Here is a 26214-nt window from a genome sequence, read left to right on the forward strand (position 1 = left end):
AAAAAAAAAAAAAAAAAAAAAAAAAAAAAAAAAAAAAAAAAAAAAAAAAAAAAAAAAAAAAAAAAAAAAAAAAAAAAAAAAAAAAAAAAAAAAAAATAAATAAATAAATAAATAAAAACTGAACAAAATAATCTCAACATTTGAGATCTTAAAGGAGGAAGTATGGCATACATTACTTGAACAGCCAAGATCATCAATAACCAAGAGGACATAATCATTTCCCTGCACCTCAGTTTTTAGGATACTCATACAGTATGGCCACTAACCTCGAAATGAGAGACCCTTCAATCTCATAGATGACATCTGTAATGATCCAATTATCGGGGTAAGGCTTTCCACTTGGTGCAAAATAGTAACCAACCTGTTTTACCATTGCCAAGATATGAAACTCATCGTTCACCATAACATTATAACTACAAAACTTATAAACTCAAATAAGATAAAAAAAAAATGGATCAAATTAACTTATGCTTGTTATGATCCAACTGGATGGAGTGTCCCAGTGGTGCCCTATTGACCAGTAGAAACTTAAGATGGACAAAGCTTCCCCAGGATTCAAGGAGGGTGAACTATGAGAATAATACCAGGAGTAGGGCCCTCAATATCAAATTATTGGAAAACTAGATGAATTGCACAACTCAGAGATGTGAATTCAACAAAACAAATATAAGCTCTAGGAGGTTTGCTGTTCACCTACTAATTACATGGCTCTAAGTTTATGATTATGATTAGTATACAGATACAATTGGAATTTCTTTTATATAAGACTTACATTCCGTACTAGAACTCTACAAAAATAGAAAAGAACTTTGTAAGAATGCTAATAAGTTTAAGAAATGTAATCATGAAAAGAGGGGTGTCACCATAAACAAATTAAAGAAAATCTAGCATTTGGGGAAAGAAATTTTCCTTATTCATCATGTACTATGTATAAGATTAAGGTGCAAAAACTAAAAACTGAAAAATAATTATTACAAAAAAAATAATAATAATAATAAATTTAAAAAAAAAAAAAAAAAACCTCAGGCATCTAAAGATGACTCAGAAAATATGTGTTCGATCAGAGAGTGCAACAATACCTCTGTCTTTAAATCTGTTCCATAGATACAGAACACAGTCTTTATCGGAGGTCTATCCCAAGGTGTTAGTGGGTTCAGGACAGGATCACTATGATATAGCCTGTAGTAGTGAAACACAAAGGGAAAGAAACTAAGACATCAAAAACATAGAATTATTTGAACAGATCATATTATCTTTTGATTAAATAGGATGGACTGTATGAACAATTTACAAAAAAAAAAACTACATTTCAAGGTTGGTTTTGTATACTACTATTTTATTAAAATTTCCAGGAAAAGAGAATACAGCATAAGTTTTTTCATAAGGAACATTTTTTTGGATATACAAACGAAAAAAAAAAAAAGGAATCAGATTAACAAGGACTAGGATTGATACTGGCCATCATGGTTTGGAAAATTAGAGAAAATATCTCCAATACAGTATTCGGTGAAGGTAGTGAAAAGTTGCAATTCTGCTACATTATTCAAAAAATCCCTCAGAAAATTCAAGCTGCACTATAAACTGAACCAACTGATGAAAAACTCAAGCCACCAAAAAGCCCCCAATTCGAATTTACGACGAAAGGAATATAAGTAGAACAGCCACATCATGAAGAGAGAAATACAACTTAGCCAACTAGAAGACTTTCTCATGATCATGTTCATTTTAGTTGAAGATTTGGTCGTTTCTGTCTATTCAAATTCTCCAAGAAAAAAAAAAACCTTGATAGCATTGAATCAAGAATGATCTTTGCCTTTTCCCAAATCTTTGACCACATAATAACGTTAAATTCAATCTTCTACCACTTCATCAAATGCCCATGATGCTCCACTCTCTTTATCCATTTTGTATCCCATTATTTAATTATGATGAAAATGACTTATTATAGGTCATGCCAGAACTTACACCACATATTCCAACCATAAGACTCTAATAATACGTTTACGTTAATATAATGACAATGATACAATGCTACTAAGATCACAGGAGGTACAACAGTCCTCTCTTGATGCTACTTAGAGACATTTGTAAAACAAGCTGAACTATTTAATATGAGGTCCACTAATATATAGTGCAGTTACCCCTGGGGTCATAATATTAAAAGTTTTGTTTCATTAATGATAAGAACCTCTAGAACTATCAGCAAAATATATTTTTATTAAAAACGCAAGAACATGTCCACCTGTGTAGCTGATATGAAAGCCTCTTGCCATCTGGATCATAATTTTCGATTGCTTTGAAAAAAGTCCCATCAGATGTCTCACGGGCAGAGAAAGATAGCTGTGTAGGGAGTCCACACTCCATGCTTGTTAAGTTTTCGTGTGTAACTTCTGAAAGTGATGGATACGCTTCATATCCAGCTGAATGTCCAGGTAATTGAACACACAAGGAAAAAATCAGCAATAATAGCATTATGCGGTCTTCCATGAGATTAGAATCAGTCAGAAATCTTACCATGGACTAAAGGAACTTCTATATTGGCTATATATGTTGGCCACCCTGAGTAGTTTGACCTGGGTTCCTGCTCACTACAGCGATAGGAGTGATGAACTCCCCCATTACCCTTGGAGAAATGTTTCCAGTATACATCCTCTCCCCTACAATACTTAGAAAGTGGCATCATCCACATTGAAGAACCAAATGAATTGCACATCACCCTAGCTGTCCCCTGATACCTCACCAAATTAAATCTGGTATTAGGTTAAATAAAAACATAGAGAAGGGCCTGTTCCAAGCATAACTAAGTGCGGACATTACTTTTGAGGAGTAAATAAGAGTTGACATAATGACTTAAGGGGTAAGAACCTGGAAAAGCATCTCCTCATCTCTTGAAGAGAAGAGGTTGTGATTGATGAGAGCATGGAATTATTTTGCTCTGACATACAACAAAGAACTTTTACTGCAGATATTATTCTTAGAAAAAGAATCCGAATTAGATGGTGGACATCAATAAGGACCATAGAAATGCTGAAGATGTTACTAAAGAGCAACACCCAGCAGAAGTTGAATGTAAAATTGAAATAGGAGCAAGTGGTGATCTTCGAAGTGCAGACATACAAGCTTTTCTTAGACAGAGTTTTGTATATTCCCAAGTATTTACAAAATTTGATTATATAATGGAGAGAATCAATCAAATCAAGGAATTTATTATATAATGGAGAGAATCAATCAAATCAAGGAATTTTTGAAGTCTAACACAGTCTGACTAAGTGGTATCTGCATTTTTATGGTATCCTGACCCAAATGTGGTAATCTGTTCGTCTTACGTTAAACTGTGGAAGTTCAAGACATTACGTTCCTCAGACCTGGCCCCCACTGAGTAGTTCATAAACTGATTCTACTAATAAATTACAGCATCATAGTATCCAACTCCCGTAATCAATGCAATGCAGGAGTTAACAGAATTAGACAACATGCAAATAAAACAATCGTTTGAAGGATAAAAATCTACGTGTCTGTCAAATTTCATAATCATATTAAAGTATCAATGCTGAAACGAACAGAGAAACCACCATGGAGGATGGAGAAAGTTAAATAAAGGTTTCCTTAAACTGATAATTGAAAAGCAACCTCAGAGATAGGGAGACCAAATGTTGAACCAGAAAGAATTGCTTTTATTGTGTCAGGTGCACCAAGAAGAGGAGCTCCTGTTGTCAATAAAAGTAGAAAGATAAAACAAATTTGGGATGAGTGAGTAGTATGCAAAAAATTGAAGAAAATGACTAAAGGTATTAGTTTCTTAATGAAACAATTCATACCAACAGCAAAGTATGCGTGAATATGTTGATCCAGCCACTCAAAATAGTGTTTTGGAGCAATTTCCAGCTTTAACCATTCCAAGAAGTAGCGAAAGACATTATTACCCAAAGAATGAGCAAACACTATTGACGGGCCTCCACGAAGTTTTAAGGCTGTCTCAAAAGTCAATCTGGAAAGAAAAGAATAATACTTCGAAACATTAAGCATCTTCAAGCTGCACCCAATCAACTTCTAAGGCTTAAAACAAAAAATAATAATAATAAATCTTATGATTAGGCATTGAGTTTTTGGAATGGTTATTGGGTCTCAATTCAACTTAAGATTTCAGATCTCTTTGTTGGTTGGAGAGGGGCACAAAGCATTCTTTACAAGGGCGTGGAAACCTTTTCCTAGTAGATGCATTTTAAAACCTTGAGGAGAAACCTGAAAGGGAAAGCCCAAAAAGGACAATATCTGCTAGCGATGGGCTTGGGCTGTTACAAATGGTATCAAAGCCAGACACCGGCCAGTGTGCCAGCAAGGACGCTGAGCCCCGAAGGGGGTGGACACCGGGCGATGTGTCAGCGAGGACGCTGGGCCCCAAACGAGGGTGGATTGTGAGATCTCACATCAATTGAAGAGATGAATGAGTGTGAGCGAGGACGTTGGGCTTCGAAGGGGGTGGATTGTGAAATCCCACATCGATTGGAGAGGGGAACAAAGCATTCTATATAAGAGTGTGGAAACCCCTCCGTAGCAGACGCGTTTTCAAACCTTGAATGGAAACCCAAAAGGGAAAGCCCAAGGAGGACAATATCAGCTAGTAGTGGGTTGGATTGTTACACTTTGAACTTAGTATCTAGGGAAAAATCCTTTGTGTACTGTTAAATATACCTAGACTCTGGTTCACGTTATTGTTCAAAATGTTATCTGCAATACTCTTCAGAGATCTTTAAATAATGCAAACAAGCCTATGCAACAAAGAAGACGTGATGCACCATAATAGGTGAATTTGTCAAACATTAAGGAATGGTCGATACATGAAAGTAAAAATGCAACATGCAGAGGCCACTCTGGTTGGTGATAATAATATCATGTATGATAGATGCATGTACATACTTGAGCTTGTGGAAATAAAGGTCTCGCTCCTCGAGCATTGTTGGCGACAATCTCCAATCATAGGGAACGGCAATAATTGCATTAGCTTCAATACCAAATTCAATACACCATTTTATCCATTCTTTCCACACCGAAGAAAGAGGGCCTACAGTTGATGAATTGGTACATATACGCTTGTCAATGGATGGAAGTACCGTACGTGAAACATTCTACCACTAGAAGAACAAGTGACTATGCTCATTCTATGATTANGAATCAATCAAATCAAGGAATTTATTATATAATGGAGAGAATCAATCAAATCAAGGAATTTTTGAAGTCTAACACAGTCTGACTAAGTGGTATCTGCATTTTTATGGTATCCTGACCCAAATGTGGTAATCTGTTCGTCTTACGTTAAACTGTGGAAGTTCAAGACATTACGTTCCTCAGACCTGGCCCCCACTGAGTAGTTCATAAACTGATTCTACTAATAAATTACAGCATCATAGTATCCAACTCCCGTAATCAATGCAATGCAGGAGTTAACAGAATTAGACAACATGCAAATAAAACAATCGTTTGAAGGATAAAAATCTACGTGTCTGTCAAATTTCATAATCATATTAAAGTATCAATGCTGAAACGAACAGAGAAACCACCATGGAGGATGGAGAAAGTTAAATAAAGGTTTCCTTAAACTGATAATTGAAAAGCAACCTCAGAGATAGGGAGACCAAATGTTGAACCAGAAAGAATTGCTTTTATTGTGTCAGGTGCACCAAGAAGAGGAGCTCCTGTTGTCAATAAAAGTAGAAAGATAAAACAAATTTGGGATGAGTGAGTAGTATGCAAAAAATTGAAGAAAATGACTAAAGGTATTAGTTTCTTAATGAAACAATTCATACCAACAGCAAAGTATGCGTGAATATGTTGATCCAGCCACTCAAAATAGTGTTTTGGAGCAATTTCCAGCTTTAACCATTCCAAGAAGTAGCGAAAGACATTATTACCCAAAGAATGAGCAAACACTATTGACGGGCCTCCACGAAGTTTTAAGGCTGTCTCAAAAGTCAATCTGGAAAGAAAAGAATAATACTTCGAAACATTAAGCATCTTCAAGCTGCACCCAATCAACTTCTAAGGCTTAAAACAAAAAATAATAATAATAAATCTTATGATTAGGCATTGAGTTTTTGGAATGGTTATTGGGTCTCAATTCAACTTAAGATTTCAGATCTCTTTGTTGGTTGGAGAGGGGCACAAAGCATTCTTTACAAGGGCGTGGAAACCTTTTCCTAGTAGATGCATTTTAAAACCTTGAGGAGAAACCTGAAAGGGAAAGCCCAAAAAGGACAATATCTGCTAGCGATGGGCTTGGGCTGTTACAAATGGTATCAAAGCCAGACACCGGCCAGTGTGCCAGCAAGGACGCTGAGCCCCGAAGGGGGTGGACACCGGGCGATGTGTCAGCGAGGACGCTGGGCCCCAAACGAGGGTGGATTGTGAGATCTCACATCAATTGAAGAGATGAATGAGTGTGAGCGAGGACGTTGGGCTTCGAAGGGGGTGGATTGTGAAATCCCACATCGATTGGAGAGGGGAACAAAGCATTCTATATAAGAGTGTGGAAACCCCTCCGTAGCAGACGCGTTTTCAAACCTTGAATGGAAACCCAAAAGGGAAAGCCCAAGGAGGACAATATCAGCTAGTAGTGGGTTGGATTGTTACACTTTGAACTTAGTATCTAGGGAAAAATCCTTTGTGTACTGTTAAATATACCTAGACTCTGGTTCACGTTATTGTTCAAAATGTTATCTGCAATACTCTTCAGAGATCTTTAAATAATGCAAACAAGCCTATGCAACAAAGAAGACGTGATGCACCATAATAGGTGAATTTGTCAAACATTAAGGAATGGTCGATACATGAAAGTAAAAATGCAACATGCAGAGGCCACTCTGGTTGGTGATAATAATATCATGTATGATAGATGCATGTACATACTTGAGCTTGTGGAAATAAAGGTCTCGCTCCTCGAGCATTGTTGGCGACAATCTCCAATCATAGGGAACGGCAATAATTGCATTAGCTTCAATACCAAATTCAATACACCATTTTATCCATTCTTTCCACACCGAAGAAAGAGGGCCTACAGTTGATGAATTGGTACATATACGCTTGTCAATGGATGGAAGTACCGTACGTGAAACATTCTACCACTAGAAGAACAAGTGACTATGCTCATTCTATGATTAGTTCAAGAAAAAACTACTGTAGAGTTCAAGAAAAAACTACTGTAGAGTTCAAGAAAAAACTACTATACTTTAACTTTACCTACCCGTTATGTAGCCAGGATCGAGTTCAGTGATAGCTGAAAGACCACTATCAGGCCGTGACTTGCACTCAGGGTGATCGGTTTGATTGTATGGATCTAGCAAAATACACTTGAGCCAGCAATTGACAGCAGAGAGAAGCTGCAAGACCAATGAACGTTCAAAGACTAAGGAGAGCATCTTATGAACGAATTTAGTGTAACCATATCAGAGAAACAATATTGCTATTGATAACAAAGGAGAAAAATCACATGAATTTGGGACAGATGCAGATAATAATGGGCATTTGGAAATGATGCAATTTTTAAATACAAGTTTCAAAATCTTCTTCTGCTTGATTTAATTAAAGTTCGGCCAGCCATTTTCAGTCACCTATTCAAAGTTCAAATCTAAGAATACGTTTGAATCCAGTGAAACTGAATTATTCATACCCAGAAACAAGATAAGATGAGAATGTTAACCCACTAGCTGACAATCCGAATAATTAACAGGGTCTCGCTCATTTGAACCCACTGAACTCAGAATTAAAGATAGCAACAGCCTAAGCTGCAGCATTAATCATTAAAACAAGATAAATCGACAATGCTAATCCACCAGTTGATTGATTGTAACACTCCAACCCACTCCAAGCCCATTGATAGCAGATCTTGTCTGCTTTGACCCGTTACGTATCGTCGTCAATCTCATGGTTTTAAAATGTGTCTACTAAGGAGAGGTTTCCACACCTTTAATAAAGAATGTTTTGTTCCCTCTCCAACCAATGTGGGATTTCATAATCCACCCCTTTGGGGGCCCGGTGTCCTTGTTGGCACGCTGCCTAGTGTCTGGCTATGATACCATTTGTAACAGCCCAAGCCCACCGCTAGCAGATATTGTCCGTTTTGGCCTATTACGTATTGCCATCAGCCTCACGGTTTTAAAACGCGTCTACTAAGGAGAGGTTTCCACACTCATACACGGAATGTTTCGTTCCCCTCTCCAGCCGACGTGGGATCTCACAATCCACTCCCTTGGGAGCCAGAATCCTCATTGCCACACCGTCCGGTGTCTGGTTCTTATACCATTTGTAACAGTCCAAGCCCACCACTAGCAAATATTGTCCGTTTTGGCCTGTTACGTGTCGTTGTCAGCCTCACAGTTTTAAAACACGTCTACAGATAGATTTTCAATTTCCACACCCTTATAAGGAATGTTTCGTTCCCCTCTCCAACCGATGTCGGATCTCACAATCCACCCCTTGGGTGCCAGCATCCTCGCTGGCACGCCGCTCGGTGTCTGACTCTAATACCATTTGTAACCGCCCAAGTCCACTGCTAGAAGCGTCCGGCATACTGGCATAGGGAGTATCGATTCAAGGCATACTGGCATAGGGAAATCCAACAATCGCAATGAAACATGCAAGTAATTTTCAACACGAACAATCGCACAAACTGAAACTCAACACTTCCAAGCATGGACTGACATTAACTTGGCTTCATTCTACATGCCAACAAAACAAGACGATATAACGATACAACGAAAGAGATATACCTTGGTAGTGTCCAGCCAGACGAGGTCCAGAGGATTGAAATCGAGAGGCGAATAGGGACAATCCAAAATGGACCACGCTCGGAGCTGTGTGGAAGCGAAGCCAGGGATTATGATACCGGAGAGTTTAGAATAGTCTCCGCCGAAATCTCCCCCATCTCCACCGAACTCAATCCCCTCTCCGCCCAAACCTTGCAAGAGGAGCAGAACGGTCAGCACTACACGAGAATCTCCTCCCATCATCGCATTCCCCTTCGTCTTCTTCTTCTTCTTCAGCTCAGGCTTGACCTGTGATCACTGCAAATGGACGTCGGAGCCCAGATCAATTTCCCCGGCATGATCTACTCTGGCCCGGCGCGTCAAATCCAAATTTCTTGTCAGCCATCTCGACTGCGTCACCGCACGTGACTTCAACAAATACGATAGAAAAGCCTAACGGATTCCAAAATGAAAATATTAACGGAGAGACTCGAGTGGTTATTTTTTAAAACAACCAAAAAAAAATTAAATCAAAATAAAAATTTTAAGAGAAAAAGGATTAAATATATATATATATATATATAAACCATAGGTTTTCTATTAATATTTTATTTTTCATCAATTATGCCATATTAGCTTGCAAATAAATATTATACTTAGGTACGACAAAATTCCGAGCAGGATCGGGTCTAGGTCAAGGAACCTCCCATTTGATTGAGCACGAGGTCAAGTTGATGATTTAATTTAGATAGTTCGTCTGTCATCGTCTTCAACCCCAACCTCAAGGCTGATTTTTTTGTATTATAATATTTTTTTTACATTCACGAACCTGAATGTATAAAAAAAAAAAAAAAAAAAAAAAAAAANAAAAAAAAAAAAAAAAAAAAAAAAAAAAAAAAAAAAAACTTTGGAACATAACAAATGTAGAATGAGGATTATTTCTCGGGGTTCTAATTCAATAATTCCACAAAATAAAAAATGGGATAAAAATTTGGAACGGGAGTGCTTGATCTTGCCACATCCCTTTTTCATCGTTGATTATACTCAAGAGTATGTCACTAATTTGTCCAACCCAACCAAAATAGTTATCTTTTAAGGACATTCGAAGATTAAAAATGAAAATATAATAAAAATAAAAATTTAATGGCTATGTAATTTGAACACTAAATTAATAAAAATATCTATAAATTTTCAAAAGTTTACTCTTAAATTAAAATAATATATATATAATACTATTAAATTAATTTGGACAGTTAATATTTTATTTAAAAAATATATTTAAATTTCAAAAAAAAAATTAATTAATGCTCTTAAAATATATATATATATTTGACGATTAATATTTTATTTAAAAAATATCTTTAAATTTTAAAAAATTTAATTAATGCTCTTAATATATAATTTTGACTATTAATATTTTATTTAAAAAATATCTTTAAATTTTAAAAAATTTAATTAATGCTCTTAATATATATATATATATATTGACTATTAATATTTTATTTTAAAAAATATCTTTAAATTTTAAAAAATTTAATTAATGTTCTTAATATATATATATAGCAGAAGCCGCCAGGAGAAACCAAAGCTATGTAAATGGAGGCGGTAACCTTAATTTAGAACCTTTATATTCTACCATGTTCATAGTCTTAGTGGTTCTCGGAGTTCTGATATATCCGCCTTCCTTCAGAAACGACAATGCAAGACCGGCGAAAAAATTCGACGGCACAAGACAAGAATTAGCAAAAGCAGCCGCCAGGTAATCGAAGAAACCAAAGCTATGTAAATGGAGGCGGTAACCGACGATAGAGTGATCAAACTGTGTTTTTAATGGAGTCGTCGTGCAAACGTTTTGATTGCATCGGTTGATTCCTCGAGGGAGGGAAATCAGTTCCAATGCAATCAGTATCTTCGTCTTTTGCGGCTCGCTTCCACGAAAACGGAGATGTGGAGGACTCGAGATGGAGCGATCATGCCTCCGGCGACTCAGACGATGATTCCGAAGTTCGATCCATGACTGCCAAGGCAAGTACGAGTCGATTTCTTCATTTTCTCTTTTTTCTTTTTGGCTTCCTCGTTAATTAAGATGTTCTCTCTCGATTTCCATCGAAACTCTGCTTGTTTGTTCGATAAATTGGAAGCAGAAAATAGGTTTTCGCCGCTGCGTAACTTTTTGTGTTTGTGGAATTAACAGGGCATTAGTTACCTGTGTTCGGAACTCTTGGAGCTGAAGGCTGAATCCAATGGAGATTTTCATAGAATTATTATTTCTAGTTGCATTTCCTTCTCAAGGTATGATCCAATTAAGCTCAACATACTTCCTTTCCCATCCATCCACTTCCGGAGAGTCCAGTAACTGCCTCCGTTGAAATTGTACATGCGTGCTTGAAAAAGTGGCAGTGTTCGTACGATAATTCCTAAAAGAAATTAATTCCTGGAGCGGAACTTAATTTTCTGTTAGATTCATGCATGTAACATTTAGCTCGTGAAGTCGAACATGATTTTGTGTTCATTTATGTGTTGTGGTAGCACTTGATCCTCTGATTCCGTCTAAGAGGCATGAAGTCTAGAAGAAACTGTTTGTTCTTCTCGAAGTACTTCAGTTTCAAGGAGGCGTGGTGTAGTGACAAAATTTCTTATCTTCTCAAATGGCTTTGGTCTTAGTGCGTTCATCATGATTGTTTGTGTCTGAATTCTAGCCAAGTTCCCTTTGAGATCCCAATTTTCAAATTCTTAAAATGGAAGAGATTTCTTTCATCGGTGCTGTGTGCTTTGATGCTCGATCCTTTGGATTTAGGCTTTGTGGATTGTTAGCACAACCGATTTAGCTTTGGATCAAAGTATTGAATGATTTTGTTATCATATGACTATTAGGAATCAATGATCATTCCCTAAATTAGACAACGTGGGACTCCTTCCCAACAATCCTCCCCTTGAACAAAGTACATAATACAGTCTCCCCTGAGGCCTATGGTGCCCTCAAATAGCCTCCCCTTAATCGAGGCTCAACTCCTTCTCTAAGGTCCTCGAACAAAGTACACTCTTTGTTCGACACTTGAGTCACTTTTGACTACACCTTCGAGAGTCACAACTTCTTTGTTTGATATTTGAGGATTCTACTGACATGGCTAAGTTAAGGGTACGACTCTGATACCATGTTAGGAATCACGAATGTTCACAATGGTATAATATTGTCCACTTTGAGCATAAGCTCTCATGGCTTTGCTTTGGACTTCCCCAAAAGGTCTCATACCAATGTAGATGTATTCCTTACTTATAAACCCATGATCATTCTCTTAATTAGCCAATATGGGACTCCCTCCCAACAATTCTCAACGTTTCCAGTTCGATTCGATTAAATTTTTTGCTATTTTAACAATTTGTCATTGGCTAAATGTGTTCATCACATAACAAAATTTTTCTTTCCGGACAGAGCATTTGAAAAGGTAAAGGCAATGCAACAGGGTTTGATGGATCTAAAAAGCAACATCTCTACTCAAACAAAGCTTGTGAAAGACGTATTGGATGGCATGGATCTTGACATGGAGTCGGATGGGACGGTGGATTCAACTCTTCAAGCATCCGAATACAGTGGAATATCTTGCTTGATCGAATTGGAGGCTCACATTTACGAGGTCTCAAACACCTTGGATACCCTCATTTGTGCAAACAAGATAAATGAAGCTTTGGAGATTGTCAAATTAGAGGATGAAAATCTGCAGAGGCTGAAAGTTGAAGAAGAACATCACTCGTTTGACTTAATAATGTTGTATGATTGTGTGATTTCTGACAAAAAGGCCAAGATTATGCTGCGATTGGCACAGAAAACGCCTGCAGGAGCAGGGACTGATCCAACCACGGAGCGCCCACCTTCAGTAAATTCTCCTAAAACGCACCAGGTACCTCAACAACTTATGAATTGTTAGTTGAGATTTAGAATTTGATTCATATTTGATCTGTATATCTGTTTATCCAGAGTTTGTTTATTCGTTAAGTTCGCTTATACTCAGCCGGTTGTATTATGATCATGTCGGTCTACTAATTAGATAATAACATAAATTTTATACGTTTGAGTTTAGTTTCCATTTGATCCACATGTTTCACAAAGCTACACTTATGTCGTCTTATTTTAAGTTTAATGTTCATTCCGTTCACAAATTTTGAAGTATTACCTCTTTAGTTCAGTCGACCTAAATTTTAATTTTTTACTCGATTTTCACTTACGTTCATTTTTTTCGAATTTGATAACTTTGGGTTAACTAGATAATTTTAATGGTAATGAAGGGTGACTAATTCTACCATAAATTAATTAATAGATATTATCACTCAAAAGGGTAAATTTATAAATTTTGAAATATACGGAAGTAAATGTTAATCTATCTCGTATTTAGTCAATGGGTTAGAATGCCATCTATCTACTTTACTTGAGCTAACTCGAGTACTTAACCACAAAGATGATTTAATTGCATTCGAAAGTGAGATGATCCATCTAAACAAAATGATTTACACAAATGAATCTATGATTGTAGCAAATTCTATCGTGACCAATTGAGCTATGCTTGAACTAATATGCTTACAAATACATATTACCGTTCTTAAAAAACAATCCACCTTCTTCGAAGTCGGACGAGACAATGGAGAGGACGAGATAGAGAATTCGATGTAAGTTGAGTCGATCAAATAGTATAGAAAAACTACCAACTACACGGGATAGACTAGAAACGTATATACAAAGATAAGTTCAAGTGATACAAAATACCACTTTGAGTAAAATTATTGACACCTTCATCCAATTTTCAATCACTATTATTAATCGAAAGATTTGTGATTTATTTTAATTATTGTAGATATTAAAGAATACACGTAAAGAAAATGTTAGAGTTTCGCTTAAACTTAAAGTGGACAATATTATACAATTGTGAATAATTCGATGCCATATAAAAAAAAATTTAATTAAGTTAAAAAAATTAGTACATTTAAAAATATAAATTAATAAATAGTCAAATTTACTACTTAAAGATTCTCCCATAATTAATTAAGTTTTAAAACCCTAATTTAATTTTCACCCACGGCCTCGATAAATTGCCATTTTATCGTGCCGCGATACGATATAATCAGCGCCGACGAAGGCGGGAGTTTGCGAAGGGTGAGAGAGGGAAAGAGAAAAAAAAACGCGCGAATTTCAAATGTTCCAGTTCCGCCACCCGAAATAATCACCCGCGCTTCCACTTCCACTCAAAATGAATCCTGACCGTCCACGTGTCACCAGAATCCAGATTCCCCATTTCTCATAAATCTCGCTCTTCTCTCCTTCCCCGAAGTAGTTTCTACCTGGACGAACTTCTTCCATTAGTTTCTCTCTCTCTCTCTCTCTCTTGATAGCTTCAATCCGATCAAGAATGGCGGATTTTTCAAGCAATGTTCGTGCTAATGCTAATACTAGCAGATTCTTGAACCCTTGGGTGCTTCATTTCCAGAAAATGGGGCTTGAGCTTAAATGTCCTCTCTGGTATGTTTTCGTCTCCGTTCTTCTTTCCTGCTACTTGTTCGTTACTGACAGTTTTCATTCGTTTCATGTTTTGTATGGATTAACAGCTTGAGCTTCTTTGATGAGCCAGTTCTGCTTCCATGCGATCACCTCTTTTGCAAGTATGCTTCCGATTTTGTTGTTTGTCAGTTCGTTTTTTCTTGTTTGAGTGATTTTTCATGTTCTAGATGCATTCTTCACTTTGTTTTAGGAGTTGCATGCCGTTTGCTTCACAGATTGGATCAGAGTGTCCTTTATGCAAAGCAGGATTTGTCGACCGAGGTAGAATTTCGAGTCACAGGCATCTTTTTGAATGGCATTTCTTGTATTTGTACTTTTGTTATGCGTGTTTTTGTGTACCTCGATTTCTGTTTCAACTAATGCTCTTTCAAGAGTAGCGTGGTTATGAATTATCCCCGATTCTCCATTCGTTAAGATTGCATTGTCCGAAAATATGACGTTTACCAGAAAAAAAAAAGTGTAGAAACTGTCCAAGGAATATCCTTAATTTAAGCAATATTGGCGTAATCCCATTTAATAAGTGAATTGGCCTCTATATACATATGTGTATATATATATATATATATATATATATTTGTTTCCAGCAATGTTTCATATTCATTAGAGGATTAGACTTATTTTTTCTTTTTTCTAGAGGACTAGTTAGCGTTTCTTTACTATTTCCCATTCCCTGTAGGATTAGTCAGCTTTTCTTTTAGGTTTCCATTATTAAGCTTTTATTTTATGTTTCTAATTCTTTTCTTTTATTGTTTCCCATTCCTTAGAGGATTAGTTAGCTTTCCTATATTATAACCAGGCCTATGTACTTCTCACTATGTAAGCATTGCCTTTCTTGACCGATAAGATTATGGGTGGTGATCATGATGCATTTGTTGTATGCTTCATTATGCAGACCTGAGGCCTGCTCCTTTCATGGACAAGATGGTGTCAATCTACAGGAGTCTGGATGCGACATTTGCTACTAATATGTCTAAACTAGTCTCAGCTGGTACAAACTACTTAACTATCTCATTTATGTTGAGTTGAGGAGAAAAACGGAGAGAACCAAAACTGAAACAAGAAAATAACAAATCTAAAGAAAAGGAAGGTAAAGATGCTAGAGAAATTATACTTTTTAATTGGTCACATGGTAAATTAAATTCACAATTCACATATTCGAAATGGACTAAATTTCTTGGAAGCTGGGAACAATTTATTTCAACTTTTAAGTTAAATTCTAACACACATTCTTAGTTGTTACCTTATTGCTTTCTTCTACATCTCATGGGTCTGAAGATCGTTCATTTTTTAAACTGCTATAAGTGTTTAATTAACTACAGTAGACGTTGGGGCAACTGTGGAGAAATCACGTTTTGTTCAGTCTACCCCTTGTGCTGGCCCCAACTGCAAGGAGTTTCAGGGATGTAGCATGCCTGCTGATTGTAAGTGTGAAAATCTCGATATTGAGAGTAGAAAGGGTAGTTATGGGAGGCATGAAGATTGTAGAATGCCGCCTGTGAGTCAGACAGACCAGTTATCAGCAGGAAGCCCACCTCCGTTTGGTGATGGCAAGGTGTCAGATGACAGTAGTGATGAGTACCGCGGTCATGTGAGATTCGACACTCCCTATTTCCTCATACCCCTTTCTTTTTTCTGCTTATTCTGTTGCTTTTTCTGCAAATATTGAAGCTGCATACTGCCGTCTATTATCACAAGCTTGTTAACTATCTGTAGCTCTTAAGTGAGGTCTTATTGACACAGTGCTATTTGCCGTTTTATCATGTAGATGACCCATGTCTGTTAAAAAATAAAATGTAGATGCACTATAACATTGAAATACCTTTGTTTGAACTGCTAGAGATCCTTTCCCATTAATTTTCTCCTTAGAATTGCTTCCCCACATTGATAAAGAGAAACATTAATTGTACCACTTACTGGTGATGTGATGCAAACTCTGTCACTTGTAAAGTAAGCCGGTGTCATTCTGGTTAAATGTCTTTATAATATAATAATGGACTAATCTTTATACATATATTAAGCTGGTAGAGTTACTGATTTATGAATTAGAATTAATGACTTTTTTGTGGTTCACTTATTTTTATACTAAACTCTGATTTTTATTTGTTTAAGAACTATAATTGCTGACTGTTGCTTTGAGGGTGTTCGTGCCATTTCCCTTATCTTTGTAACAAGTCTTATCCTAAGTGATACGTGTGCTCTTGTTTGTAGGGATCTAAAAATGATTCAGACAGGAGATCTGTTATAGCTAATGCCGATGATAAGAAGCTGCAATTGTCTAAGTGTACGAGTTCTGTTTCTGAAGAGGAAGGTCACCAGAGGGACCCCAAGAGACAAAAGTTTGATTATGGCCAGTTAAAGTCAGGCTCAAGCAGTGTTGATCAAACCCATCCTCCAGCTTCAGAGCTTGGAAATTCTGAAACTTCAAATTCTGAAATGGAACACAAATCTCAAGTTACTATTGCTAGCAATCTGCCTCTTGCTGATGCAGAAGATGCCATTGTGAGAAATGCCAAATGTGCATTTTGTCAGTCCTCTAAAGTTACAGAGGTATTAATATTAAACATCTTAATTTATTTGCTATTTGCATTCTGTTCGCTTTATAACATGTAAAGGAAAAGTGGCAATGGGTTATGTGTACTTTTATGTTAATTTTCTGTGTTTTCTAATAATTTCAGGATACTGGACCTGTCCTGCATTATTTGAATGGCAGTTTGGTTGTTGGAGTTGAAGCAGCAAATCCAAATGTTATACATGCTCACAAGCTTTGCGTTGATTGGTATGTCATCTCCATCTCCATCTCACATACCCTAGGTGGCAATGGGAAATCAATACAAACAACGTGCAAGTTTGTAGGGTTGAAGATATACAGTTGGTGTTTTGTTTTGTACTTTTTAGATTTGTTAATGTTTTTTTCAAAGGAAATGTATGTTAGCAATTGTAATATGTTTGTGTGCTCGATCAATTCCTTGTTGATTGTTTTCCGTTTGTATAGCACAAATTTACAGTGCTGTGCTATGTCTGATCTATTATAGTTGTGGTGATATAAGATACTGATTTGAATGCAGGGCACCACAGGCATACTATCAAGGTGATGATGTTCATAATTTGAAGTCCGAAGTGGCAAGGGGTTCAAAGCTCAAGTGTAGTAAATGTGGGCTAAAAGGAGCAGCCCTGGGTTGTTATTCGAAGTCTTGCCAGAAAAGCTATCATGTACCTTGTGCACTTGAAATAGAGGAGTGCCGTTGGGACACGGTAAATACACTGTAGTTAAGACTTTGTAGAGTTCTCATGGTCTTTGTTTTTCTTAGGTAAAGCAGTAGCACGTGCGCATGTGTGTGTGTTTATCTGTATATTTATTTGTTTCTTTTACAGGATAATTTTCTTCTTCTGTGCCCCTCGCATTCATCAGCAAGATTTCCAGATGAAAGGTCCAAGTCCAGGAAGATGCCGAGAAATCAGGCTTCTCCATTTCGAATGTAAGATATTTTATTTTTCTGTTACTTTGAAAGGCTCAACTTGCGGTTATTTGAAATGACTTGGCAAGATCTTGGTCATGATTCCAATATCCAAATTAATTTTTTAATATTGGCTCCACGATGCTTTAATAATGCGACCGGTTCTTAAAGGGTATGGTAGCTCATTCATACTTCCCATTTAATCCTCAAGATGAAAATAGGAATCTAAAGACTTTGTCCTGTATTTCGAAAAGTAAATATGAAACGTGGAAATGTAATTCTCATTTTACATTTCATGATGGAAAATTTTCTGGTTGGAGTTGCATTGAATAGAGGTTCTTTCTGACAACAAATTTGATGTGATTGATGTTTTTCTTTCAGGAACCAGCAAGATTCAAACAATTGGGCATCTCCATCAGATGGGGTAAAAAAGTGGGCGTTTTGTGGGTCAGCTCTGTCTGCTGAAGAAAGGGTTAGTTAGATTAAACTGCATTACTCAACTTATAATTGACATGCATTTTAATGAAATTGGTTTTACTTAAAAACCTCTAAATGCTTGTACATCACATATAACTTGTTGCACGGTCATCATTTCTTTCTATCATTTGATTAATGTGTCTACATTCAGAATGTAATACTGAAGTCGTCAAAACCTATTGAAGATCAAAGTTATCAGTTAATTATGAGATAAAAATATTTGCAATCATGTCATAATTAAGGTTGAATGGTTCTTCCCATCCGCTTCATTTCCTAATGCATGTTTCTTCAATACATCTCAATGATCTAACGAGTCTTCTATTTTCTCAGAATATTTTGGTCAAGTTTGCAAAAATATCTGGTGCCACTGTGTCCAAATTTTGGAAGCCAGATGTGACTCATGTTATTGCATCCACATCTGAGAATGGTGCCTGTACTCGGACATATAAAGTCCTTATGGGCATATTGAATGGAGTATGGATTCTGAATATGGATTGTAAGTTACAATTCTAATGATTTTTTTTTTCTGCGTTCTGCATTAGGACCTTGAGTTAAAATGTTCGAGGATTTTGCTTTTGTGGGTTCTATTTTATTTGGATGAGAGTTGAACTGATCATTACTACTATTCTAGAACATATTGTTTTTTCATCCATCAATAAAAGGGTGTTAAAAAAAATCTGTGTTGCCCACTCATTTCTGAACATAGCATCTGATAGTCGAGCTGAGAGGTAATTTTATTCGTTTCTGACATCTTATTCATTTCTGACAACTTGAAATTTGGATTGTTTAGGGGTAAAAGCTTGCATGAAAGAAAGGCGTCCTTTGAACGAGGAACCTTATGAAATAGCTCTTGACAACTATGGGTGTACTGATGGTCCCAAATCTGGCAGGCTGAGGGTTTTAAACCATGTAAGTTCACTCATTGGATCCATGATGAGTAATGCGTTTAAATTCTTACTTCGAGTACAGTCATGTTCCTGCTAAATAAATAGATGTCTTGCATAATATAATGAATAAGTTCCAGGTACAACTGGTAGATATCAATTCTTAGATTGTGACGGATGCCAGATGATGCCTTCATTTCTTATTGCTATTATTATTATTTTTTACTTGGTCAGGATACCGTACATCTTAGGAACCACGATCCTCCACAATGGTACGATATTGTCTACTTTGAACATAAAAGCCTTCTACCAATGGAGATGTATTCCTTACTTCTAAACCCATGATCATTCCCCTTTAATTAGCCAATGTAGGACTTCCTCCTAACAATTCTCGTTCAGTCAAATGTTGAGGATTGTTGGGAGAGAGTCACATTGGTTAATTTAGGGAATGATCATAGATTTATAAGTACAGAATACATCTCTATTGGTATGAGGCTTTTGGGGAAGCTCAAAGCAAAGTCATGAAAGCTTATGCTCAAAGTGGACAATATCATATCATTGTTGAGATGTGATTTCTAACATCAAATGGGTCTTCAGTTATGTACTCTTCCTCTTCCTGATTCCAATTGATGACTTATAAATTGATTATTTTTCATCTTTGCAGGCACCCAAACTCTTCACTGGCTTAAGTTTCTATTTCACTAGTGACTTTCCACCTGCTTACGAGGAGGATCTTCAAGATTTGGTTATAACTGCAGGAGGTACCATATTGGAGAACGAAGAATTGGCTGCACCAAGTTGTAGTAGTGACCAGGCTGCTGCACCAAAGGTGCTAGTTGTTTATAATCTCGACTCCCCTGGAGGATGCAAAGTTGGGGAGGAGGTTTCAATTCTCTGGCAAAGATTAAATGATGCTGAGGGAATAGCTGCTAAAGTTGGAGCCCAAGTCATTGGTCATACATGGCTTGTGGAATCCATTGCAGCGGGTAACTTGCAACCTTTTGTCAGCTGCTAACCATGCCTTTAATCTGTCTTCCTTAGTGATGTTTTTAAGCTGGTTAACCATGATTTTAATCTGTCTTAGTAATATATGTTTAAATGATTAATTTAATCATTGTGTAGTAGACTCGTGTACATACTCAAGCAAATCTGAATGGTTTTTGATTGAGCTCCCCACTGCTTTGGATTTGGATTCACAAAAAAAATATGCTTATTCTACAAATTGGATGAACATCTACACCAAGTCCCTACTTGGGCAGTAGATTGGATCGTCTCTGATTTAATCTGCAATACTACTGAATCCGTTCAACTGCACCTATTTGGAGAGTTTTCCCCTCTTTAGCTGTGGTTGTGGAGTAGAACGAAACATTCTTACAAGGATGTGGAAATTAAAAACTTTTTTCCGACAAACACGTTTTAAAACCTTAAGAGAAAGTTTAGAAGGAAAAGTTTAAAGGAGACAATAGTTTCTGACGGTGGGCTAAAAAAATACATTCATAGCTGACACATTTTCTTGTAGTCACTATGCAGAGTCCAACCAAAATCAAAAAGTCGGACTCAGCATGAGAGAATAAACTCCAAATCGAAATCATCGAGCAACTTCACACAATATGGAAGGATGTCTACCAAACAGTTACTTCAATCAATGATTGAACCGCTGAAAAACAGTTAAAAGGCCTTACCTTAATTTAGTTTAGACGCGGATCAAATACCTTTACGCACGCTATACGTTGTTCTAAGCATGTTTCTTTGACAGAAACCAAACTCTTTTTTCATGACAATAGTCTCAACTATCAACTATAAAGAAGTAAACGAAACTAAGATATCAACTACAAAGAAGTAAACGATACTAAGAGAATAGTTATAACCAAAACCACAAAGCACAATTCTCTAGTCAATTAATGGGTGAAACAGTAAATGACATTAGATTACAAATGAAAAAAAAAAAAGGTACAAAAACATCCAAGCAAATAGATGCTGGAAACTAGGGGAATGGAAGAAAGTGAGGCCGGTTATTTGACTGCCCTAGCTTGCCAAGCACTTGCTATACCACTGATATTTGTGCTAAATCTGGGATTGTACATTCAATATTGAAGCAAAAATAAAAGGTTAGGATGACAATACAAAGGTGAGGCTAGAATAATAATAATAAGTATGTCGCAATATACTAAATCTCTATGTCATACGACTGTGATTTTGATCGATCCTATGGACAGGGCAGAGAAGAAGTCGGTTATCTTGATCAAGAAGACATCTAAGTTACTAAGTTCGGTTCTACAAAGTCAAACAACTGAGCTAACTACCTAAATAATCTAACATTATGGAGCTATTCCAAAAATTGAAGAAAATGGCATGAAAGTTAAATTAGAGAATCGAAGAAAAAAACCTAATTATGCCCATAAGAATGTCAGGGTGACATACCACAACAGAGATGGGCAGTGGAAGAATATCCAAACCTTAGTCCATTAGCTGCATAAAAGGTCTGTTAAACAATGCATTCAGCAGCTCCAGAACTCCACCTGAAATTCCTGTGCATGTCAAAATCCCATTTAATAACTCGTGCTTACCACAGTTCGAAACTCAAACGTTTCAAAAAAAGTGGAAACAAACAAAGTTATAAAGAATCCCCAAAACAGGAAGAAGCTGATAGCATCTCCTACCTCTATCTTGACTGCCATAAGAAAGCCACATCAACCAAGGATTGCAGAAACCTAGTATTTAGCAAGCACTGAATGCATACAAGAGATAGCACTACATAATACCCAAATCACCATGAAAAACAGTAAACTTGCAATACAATAACAGTGTATAGAATATCCTCATAGCCACCCATCATCAACATAGAGAAAGAAAAGTAAATAGATACTATTCTAGCTTCTACATGAGATTAAGGGAAAGAAAAACATAAAAGAAGTGCGTCAATGTTTTCAATTTTCCAAATGCTCACAACAATAAGCAACCTCAAGATAACAAGCCTAAAAATAAATATTACTACTGCTAGAAAGCAATGGACATATTCAACTACAGAATTACACTGCCTGATAGCACTGAGAATGAAGAGGACCCCACCATTCTCAGGATTTGTTACTATCAAGCATAATGTCTTGAGCGTGGAAAAGGATAAGATGTGCAAATATTTGGTGAGTGGGGTTAACCATGTCTGGACTGAGTGCCACCATATCCACCACCATAACCACCAGGAGTCTGTGAAGCATCAGATCTCCAGCCACCACTAGAATAACCTGAATTTCCATTAGTTTCCCCATAGCCACTCCCCATGTATCCACCAGTCATGCCATGTGACTCTCCACTTTGACCAGAACCAACGTTGCTATTTGGACCGCTTGCAGCTCGTCCACCAGAGGTTCCATATCCACCGTAAGTACCATCATTTCCACCATAATAACCCTGATTCCCGTACCCAGAAGCCCCGCTAGGAGATTGACCCCTTGGGGCAGGAGGTCCACTAGTACCTGAAGCACTCCAAGGAGCTCCAGCGCCAAAGCCTGGACTGGCACCATAGCCAGGACCACCATATCCGGGAGCTTGGTTGGGCCAAGAACTTTTCATGGCTCCCGGTGCTCCACTTAGATAACCAGCATTGACAGCACTAGGATTTCCAAATGGCCCAGCTGGACCACCAAATCCAGTATTAGCACCACCATACATACCAACACCGTAACTACCATAACTTCCATAAGGAACACCGCTATTTGGACCTCCATAACCATAACTAGATACACTATATCCAGCATATGGGGGGAAACCACCAGCAGTAGACTGAGGTTGCATATATCTATTGCCATCTGATCTACCATCGAAGTTGTTAGCATTGGTGCCAGAGGCACCATAATTTTGATAGCCTCCACGACCACCACTTCCTGGATTTGCATCTTTAGGAAGTGCTCGTTTCACCTCTACAAGTTTACCATTCAGTTCGTGAAAGCTCTTATAAAGTACTCTATCAACTGCATCTTCATTGTCAAATGTTATGAAACCAAATCCACGAGGTCTTTGAGTATTTTGGTCATACATTATCACTACATCAGTTACTTGACCATAACTTTCAAAATACTGCCGAAACCCATCTTCTGTTAGTGCGGAAGGGAGACCTCCAACAAATATTTTCTTGGTCCTAAAATATCCACTACCTCCAGAACTTCTGCCAGAGTTATAAATCCCACTTCTTGAGGAAGTTTGTTGTTCTTCTCTTGATAACGCCCTTTTCGCCTCCACCTGTGTCAACAAAGCACAACTTGAAATTGCTGAAAAGACTCAGCAAAAATGCAAATAAAGTATATCAACTCAATGTACTCACGAACCATCCTCCTTACCAGTTATAGCAAGCTAGGAAATATAAAATTTTGCAACATTTTCAACAGCCTTTTTAAATAATCATCTCATAATGTGTCTACTGTCAGGTTGATATGTATTTCTTTCCTCACTGTCCTCGTATCTCAAACATAAATTGACTAGCACACAAAGCAATGCAAACAGACTAACAGAATTCTTTATCACTTTTAACCTGAGAAAACAATGAGACTAGTATGCCGCTTATATTCTTTACCAGGAAGTCATGTGCTAATCAACTTCTCAGGCATAAAGGTTCCTTTACAAAGTAGTGATACATTATCCTTTGGTTTAAAAAACAAGAAGCTAATATCTGGTACAATTCAATATCAGCCGGACAGGATACTGTTCTTGAGTTCCAGGATCAAACGAATGATAAGCCACAGAACCAACATGTTGGCTGAAAAAGTATTCACGAAANATGGTTCGATCCTCTTATTTTGATTTCTCGAACCGAGAGATCCATGAATCGGGATCCTAATGCATATAGATACAAATGGTCCAATGGGAGCAAGAATTTCCAGGAACATTTCATTTCTGAGCAGAAGAGCCATTTTCATTTTCAAGTAGTGTTCGCTCGATTACGTATTAATCAATATTCGATTGATTGGTCTGAGGTTATCGATAAAAAAGATTTGTCTAAGTCACTTCGTTTCTTTTTGTCCAAGTTTCTTCTCTTTTTGTCTAACTCACTTCCTTTTTTCTTTGTGGGTTTGGGGAATATCCCAATTCATAGGTCCGAGATCCACATCTATGAATTGAAAGGTCCAAATGATCAACTCTGCAATTAGTTGTTAGAATCAATAGGTCTTTAAATTGTTCATTTGAAAAAATTGAAACCCTTCTTATTGGATGATCATGATACTTCCCAAATCGAAATTCTTGATCATTGGAGGAACAATATCACTATTTTTGTTCAATAAGATACCAAAGTGAATGATTGACTCATTCCATATGAGTAATCGCACGAAATCCTTTGATAACAAATGACCGGAGAAAACTACACAATTGATAAGGGTACAAATTATAGAATGATCCGCATTTCGCATTTCCGACTTCCCTTGCAGTTGAAATACGAAGGTAGTATGTATAGAGAACGAAATAACCGAACGACCAAACAAACTATTCTGGCCGGTTTCATACTGTTCAGGACCACTCAGACTCAAGAACAGTAAACCAATTATGAACTAATGAAATACAAGGGGGGCAGAGAGCGAGTCTCACTCACTACAGAACCACTGTTAATAATGAGGTCCTAAATTAAAGCAATCAACAGTCCACGACCACTACAAGAATATGATTCCCGAAATCCCCATAATGATGGCAACAAAAAGCAAAACCGTCGTGGAAATAGAAAACCTAAGTAATGCAGATAGAAATTCAGAAGAGGAGGGCAAAACCTGGCGGCCATCGATGGTGTGTTTATCCTGAAGAACCTGATCAAGAACGGAAGGATCAGAGAAGACGACAAAGCCGAAGCCACGGGGACGGCCAGTGGTCTTGTCGCGCATAATAACAGCTTGGTTAACTTCGCCAAAGTGGGAGAAATAGTCTCTGAGCTTCTCCTCGGAGGTGTCCCAAGCTATTCCTCCGATGAAAAGCTTCCCCTCGTCGGAGTCCATGTCTCCGTTGCCTGAAAGAGCACCGGAATTAGGGCCACTTCTCGGTCGCCAATGAGTTGGGGAGTTACAGTCGTCAGCTCCGGGAGATCGAGAAAGTCGAGGGAGAAAGAGAGAGATAGAGAAGAATGGAGGGAAGGAAATGAGCGCGAGAGTACGAGGAGGGAAATTGGGGCTAGGGTTCCCCGAAAACGATGTCGGTTCATTAATATTATATATTTTTCTATTATTATAATTAAAATAATTTCCATGTCAGCAACTGGGGTGGTGGCGCAGTTGGCTAGCGCGTAGGTCTCATAGCTTCTGAGTTATCCTGAGGTCGAGAGTTCGAGCCTCTCTCACCCCATTCTTTTTATCATTTTACCCCTCTTATTAAATTAGTTTACTCGTTTTTTTTTTGTTAATTTATAAATTTAATCACTTGATTTTAAAATTTATATCCATTTAGTCTTCTTTTTTGTTATTAAATTGCAAATTTACCCTTTTTTTAGTTTTAATTTATAAATTTAATCACTTAATTTTAAAATTTATAAATTTAATCACTTAATTTTAAAATTTATAAATTTAATCACTTAATTTTAAAATTTATATCAATTTAGTCTTCTTTTTTATTAAATTACAAATTTACCCTTTTTTTAGTTAATTTACAAATTTACTCGTTTTTTTTGTTAATTTATAAATTAATCTTTTTTTGCTTAATTTACAAATTTGGTATTTTTTTAATTTTTTTTATGCATTTGCTCAATTTATTTAATTTTAAAATTTGTGTTAATGTGTTCTATTATTATTATTTTGTTAAATTATAAAATTTCCATTTTTTCTAGATATTTGTACTTTAATGTGAACAACTTATGGCGGTGGGATAGTTGGTTAGCGTGTAGGTCTCATAGTGGTCGAGAGTTTGAACCTCTCACCCATGTTTTATATATTTAATGTAACTGCTCAATTTTAAATGAGATTAACTTTATAATTTAAAATTAAAGCTTATAATTTTATTAAATAATAAATTCCATTCGAGAGTTACCTTGCTCTTCAAAACTAAATCTGATAATTTAACCAAATAACCAAATATTTAACATTTTTACCCAATTTTTTGTTTTTTGTTTTCTTTTGCTTTTAAANAAAAAAAAAAAAAAAAAAAAA

The 26214-nt window shown here is 36.7% G+C and overlaps 4 protein-coding genes and 1 non-coding gene across 8 annotated transcripts in view; 3 read left to right on the forward strand and 2 right to left on the reverse strand.

The window, feature by feature from the left end:
- The window catches only part of LOC111811555 (phospholipid--sterol O-acyltransferase), a 14054-nt gene extending 4847 nt beyond the window's left edge, over positions 1 to 9207 (reverse strand). For 3 of the 4 annotated variants that reach the window (XM_023698459.1, XM_023698460.1, XM_023698461.1), the window contains exons 1-9: positions 8763 to 9206; positions 7238 to 7373; positions 6904 to 7048; positions 5805 to 5974; positions 5617 to 5693; positions 2515 to 2728; positions 2243 to 2420; positions 1080 to 1179; positions 267 to 361 (exon numbers count right to left, since the gene is read on the reverse strand). In XM_023698459.1, coding sequence (XP_023554227.1) covers positions 267 to 361; positions 1080 to 1179; positions 2243 to 2420; positions 2515 to 2728; positions 5617 to 5693; positions 5805 to 5974; positions 6904 to 7048; positions 7238 to 7373; positions 8763 to 9002 — 1355 coding nt within the window. In that variant the 5' untranslated portion in view covers positions 9003 to 9206. Of the gene's footprint in view, positions 1 to 266; positions 362 to 1079; positions 1180 to 2242; positions 2421 to 2514; positions 2729 to 5616; positions 5694 to 5804; positions 5975 to 6903; positions 7049 to 7237; positions 7374 to 8762 lie in introns of all 4 variants that reach the window. The other variant, XM_023698462.1, reaches the window with a different exon arrangement.
- A 1191-nt stretch (positions 9208 to 10398) lies between these two features.
- Positions 10399 to 12816, forward strand: LOC111811557. Its single transcript, XM_023698463.1, has 3 exons — positions 10399 to 10763; positions 10933 to 11030; positions 12172 to 12816. The coding sequence occupies exons 1-3, from the start codon at positions 10635 to 10637 to the stop codon at positions 12662 to 12664; spliced, it is 720 nt and encodes a 239-aa protein (XP_023554231.1). The 5' UTR covers positions 10399 to 10634; the 3' UTR covers positions 12665 to 12816.
- A 1251-nt stretch (positions 12817 to 14067) lies between these two features.
- Positions 14068 to 20278, forward strand: LOC111811558 (BRCA1-associated RING domain protein 1). The gene is made up of 13 exons (XM_023698464.1): positions 14068 to 14247; positions 14334 to 14387; positions 14477 to 14547; positions 15179 to 15274; positions 15606 to 15874; positions 16495 to 16833; positions 16962 to 17062; positions 17352 to 17538; positions 17659 to 17762; positions 18123 to 18213; positions 18549 to 18714; positions 19009 to 19127; positions 19767 to 20278. Exons 1-13 carry the CDS (start codon positions 14138 to 14140, stop codon positions 20115 to 20117), a joined length of 2058 nt encoding a protein of 685 aa, XP_023554232.1. The 5' UTR covers positions 14068 to 14137; the 3' UTR covers positions 20118 to 20278.
- Positions 20279 to 21869: 1591 nt separating this feature from the next.
- LOC111811559 (heterogeneous nuclear ribonucleoprotein 1-like) lies at positions 21870 to 25222 on the reverse strand. Its single transcript, XM_023698465.1, has 2 exons — positions 24853 to 25222; positions 21870 to 23338 (listed from the first exon to the last, which is right to left on the reverse strand). The coding sequence occupies exons 1-2, from the start codon at positions 25072 to 25074 to the stop codon at positions 22253 to 22255; spliced, it is 1308 nt and encodes a 435-aa protein (XP_023554233.1). The 5' UTR covers positions 25075 to 25222; the 3' UTR covers positions 21870 to 22252.
- Positions 25223 to 25332: 110 nt separating this feature from the next.
- Positions 25333 to 25417, forward strand: TRNAM-CAU. The gene is given in 2 exon segments: positions 25333 to 25370; positions 25382 to 25417. It is a non-coding gene; the product is annotated as a tRNA-Met (tRNA).
- Positions 25418 to 26214: the final 797 nt, after the last annotated feature.

Source organism: Cucurbita pepo, chromosome LG15, assembly GCF_002806865.2.
Source record: "Cucurbita pepo subsp. pepo cultivar mu-cu-16 chromosome LG15, ASM280686v2, whole genome shotgun sequence".
Taxonomy (NCBI): domain Eukaryota; kingdom Viridiplantae; phylum Streptophyta; class Magnoliopsida; order Cucurbitales; family Cucurbitaceae; genus Cucurbita; species Cucurbita pepo.

Bases quoted from the DNA above. Each gene is read 5' to 3' on its own strand.
- LOC111811557 (XM_023698463.1), top strand. From the start codon at position 10,635: ATGCAATCAGTATCTTCGTCTTTTGCGGCTCGCTTCCACGAAAACGGA. The intron at 10,764-10,932 runs GCAAGTACGAGT...TGGAATTAACAG, and splicing joins TTCGATCCATGACTGCCAAG to GGCATTAGTTACCTGTGTTC. The intron at 11,031-12,171 runs GTATGATCCAAT...CTTTCCGGACAG, and splicing joins AGTTGCATTTCCTTCTCAAG to AGCATTTGAAAAGGTAAAGG.
- LOC111811558 (XM_023698464.1), top strand. From the start codon at position 14,138: ATGGCGGATTTTTCAAGCAATGTTCGTGCTAATGCTAATACTAGCAGA. The intron at 17,063-17,351 runs GTATGTCATCTC...ATTTGAATGCAG, and splicing joins CACAAGCTTTGCGTTGATTG to GGCACCACAGGCATACTATC. The intron at 17,763-18,122 runs GTAAGATATTTT...TTTTTCTTTCAG, and splicing joins CAGGCTTCTCCATTTCGAAT to GAACCAGCAAGATTCAAACA.
- LOC111811559 (XM_023698465.1), bottom strand. From the start codon at position 25,074: ATGGACTCCGACGAGGGGAAGCTTTTCATCGGAGGAATAGCTTGGGAC. The intron at 23,339-24,852 runs GTTTTGCCCTCC...TTGTTGACACAG, and splicing joins ACACCATCGATGGCCGCCAG to GTGGAGGCGAAAAGGGCGTT.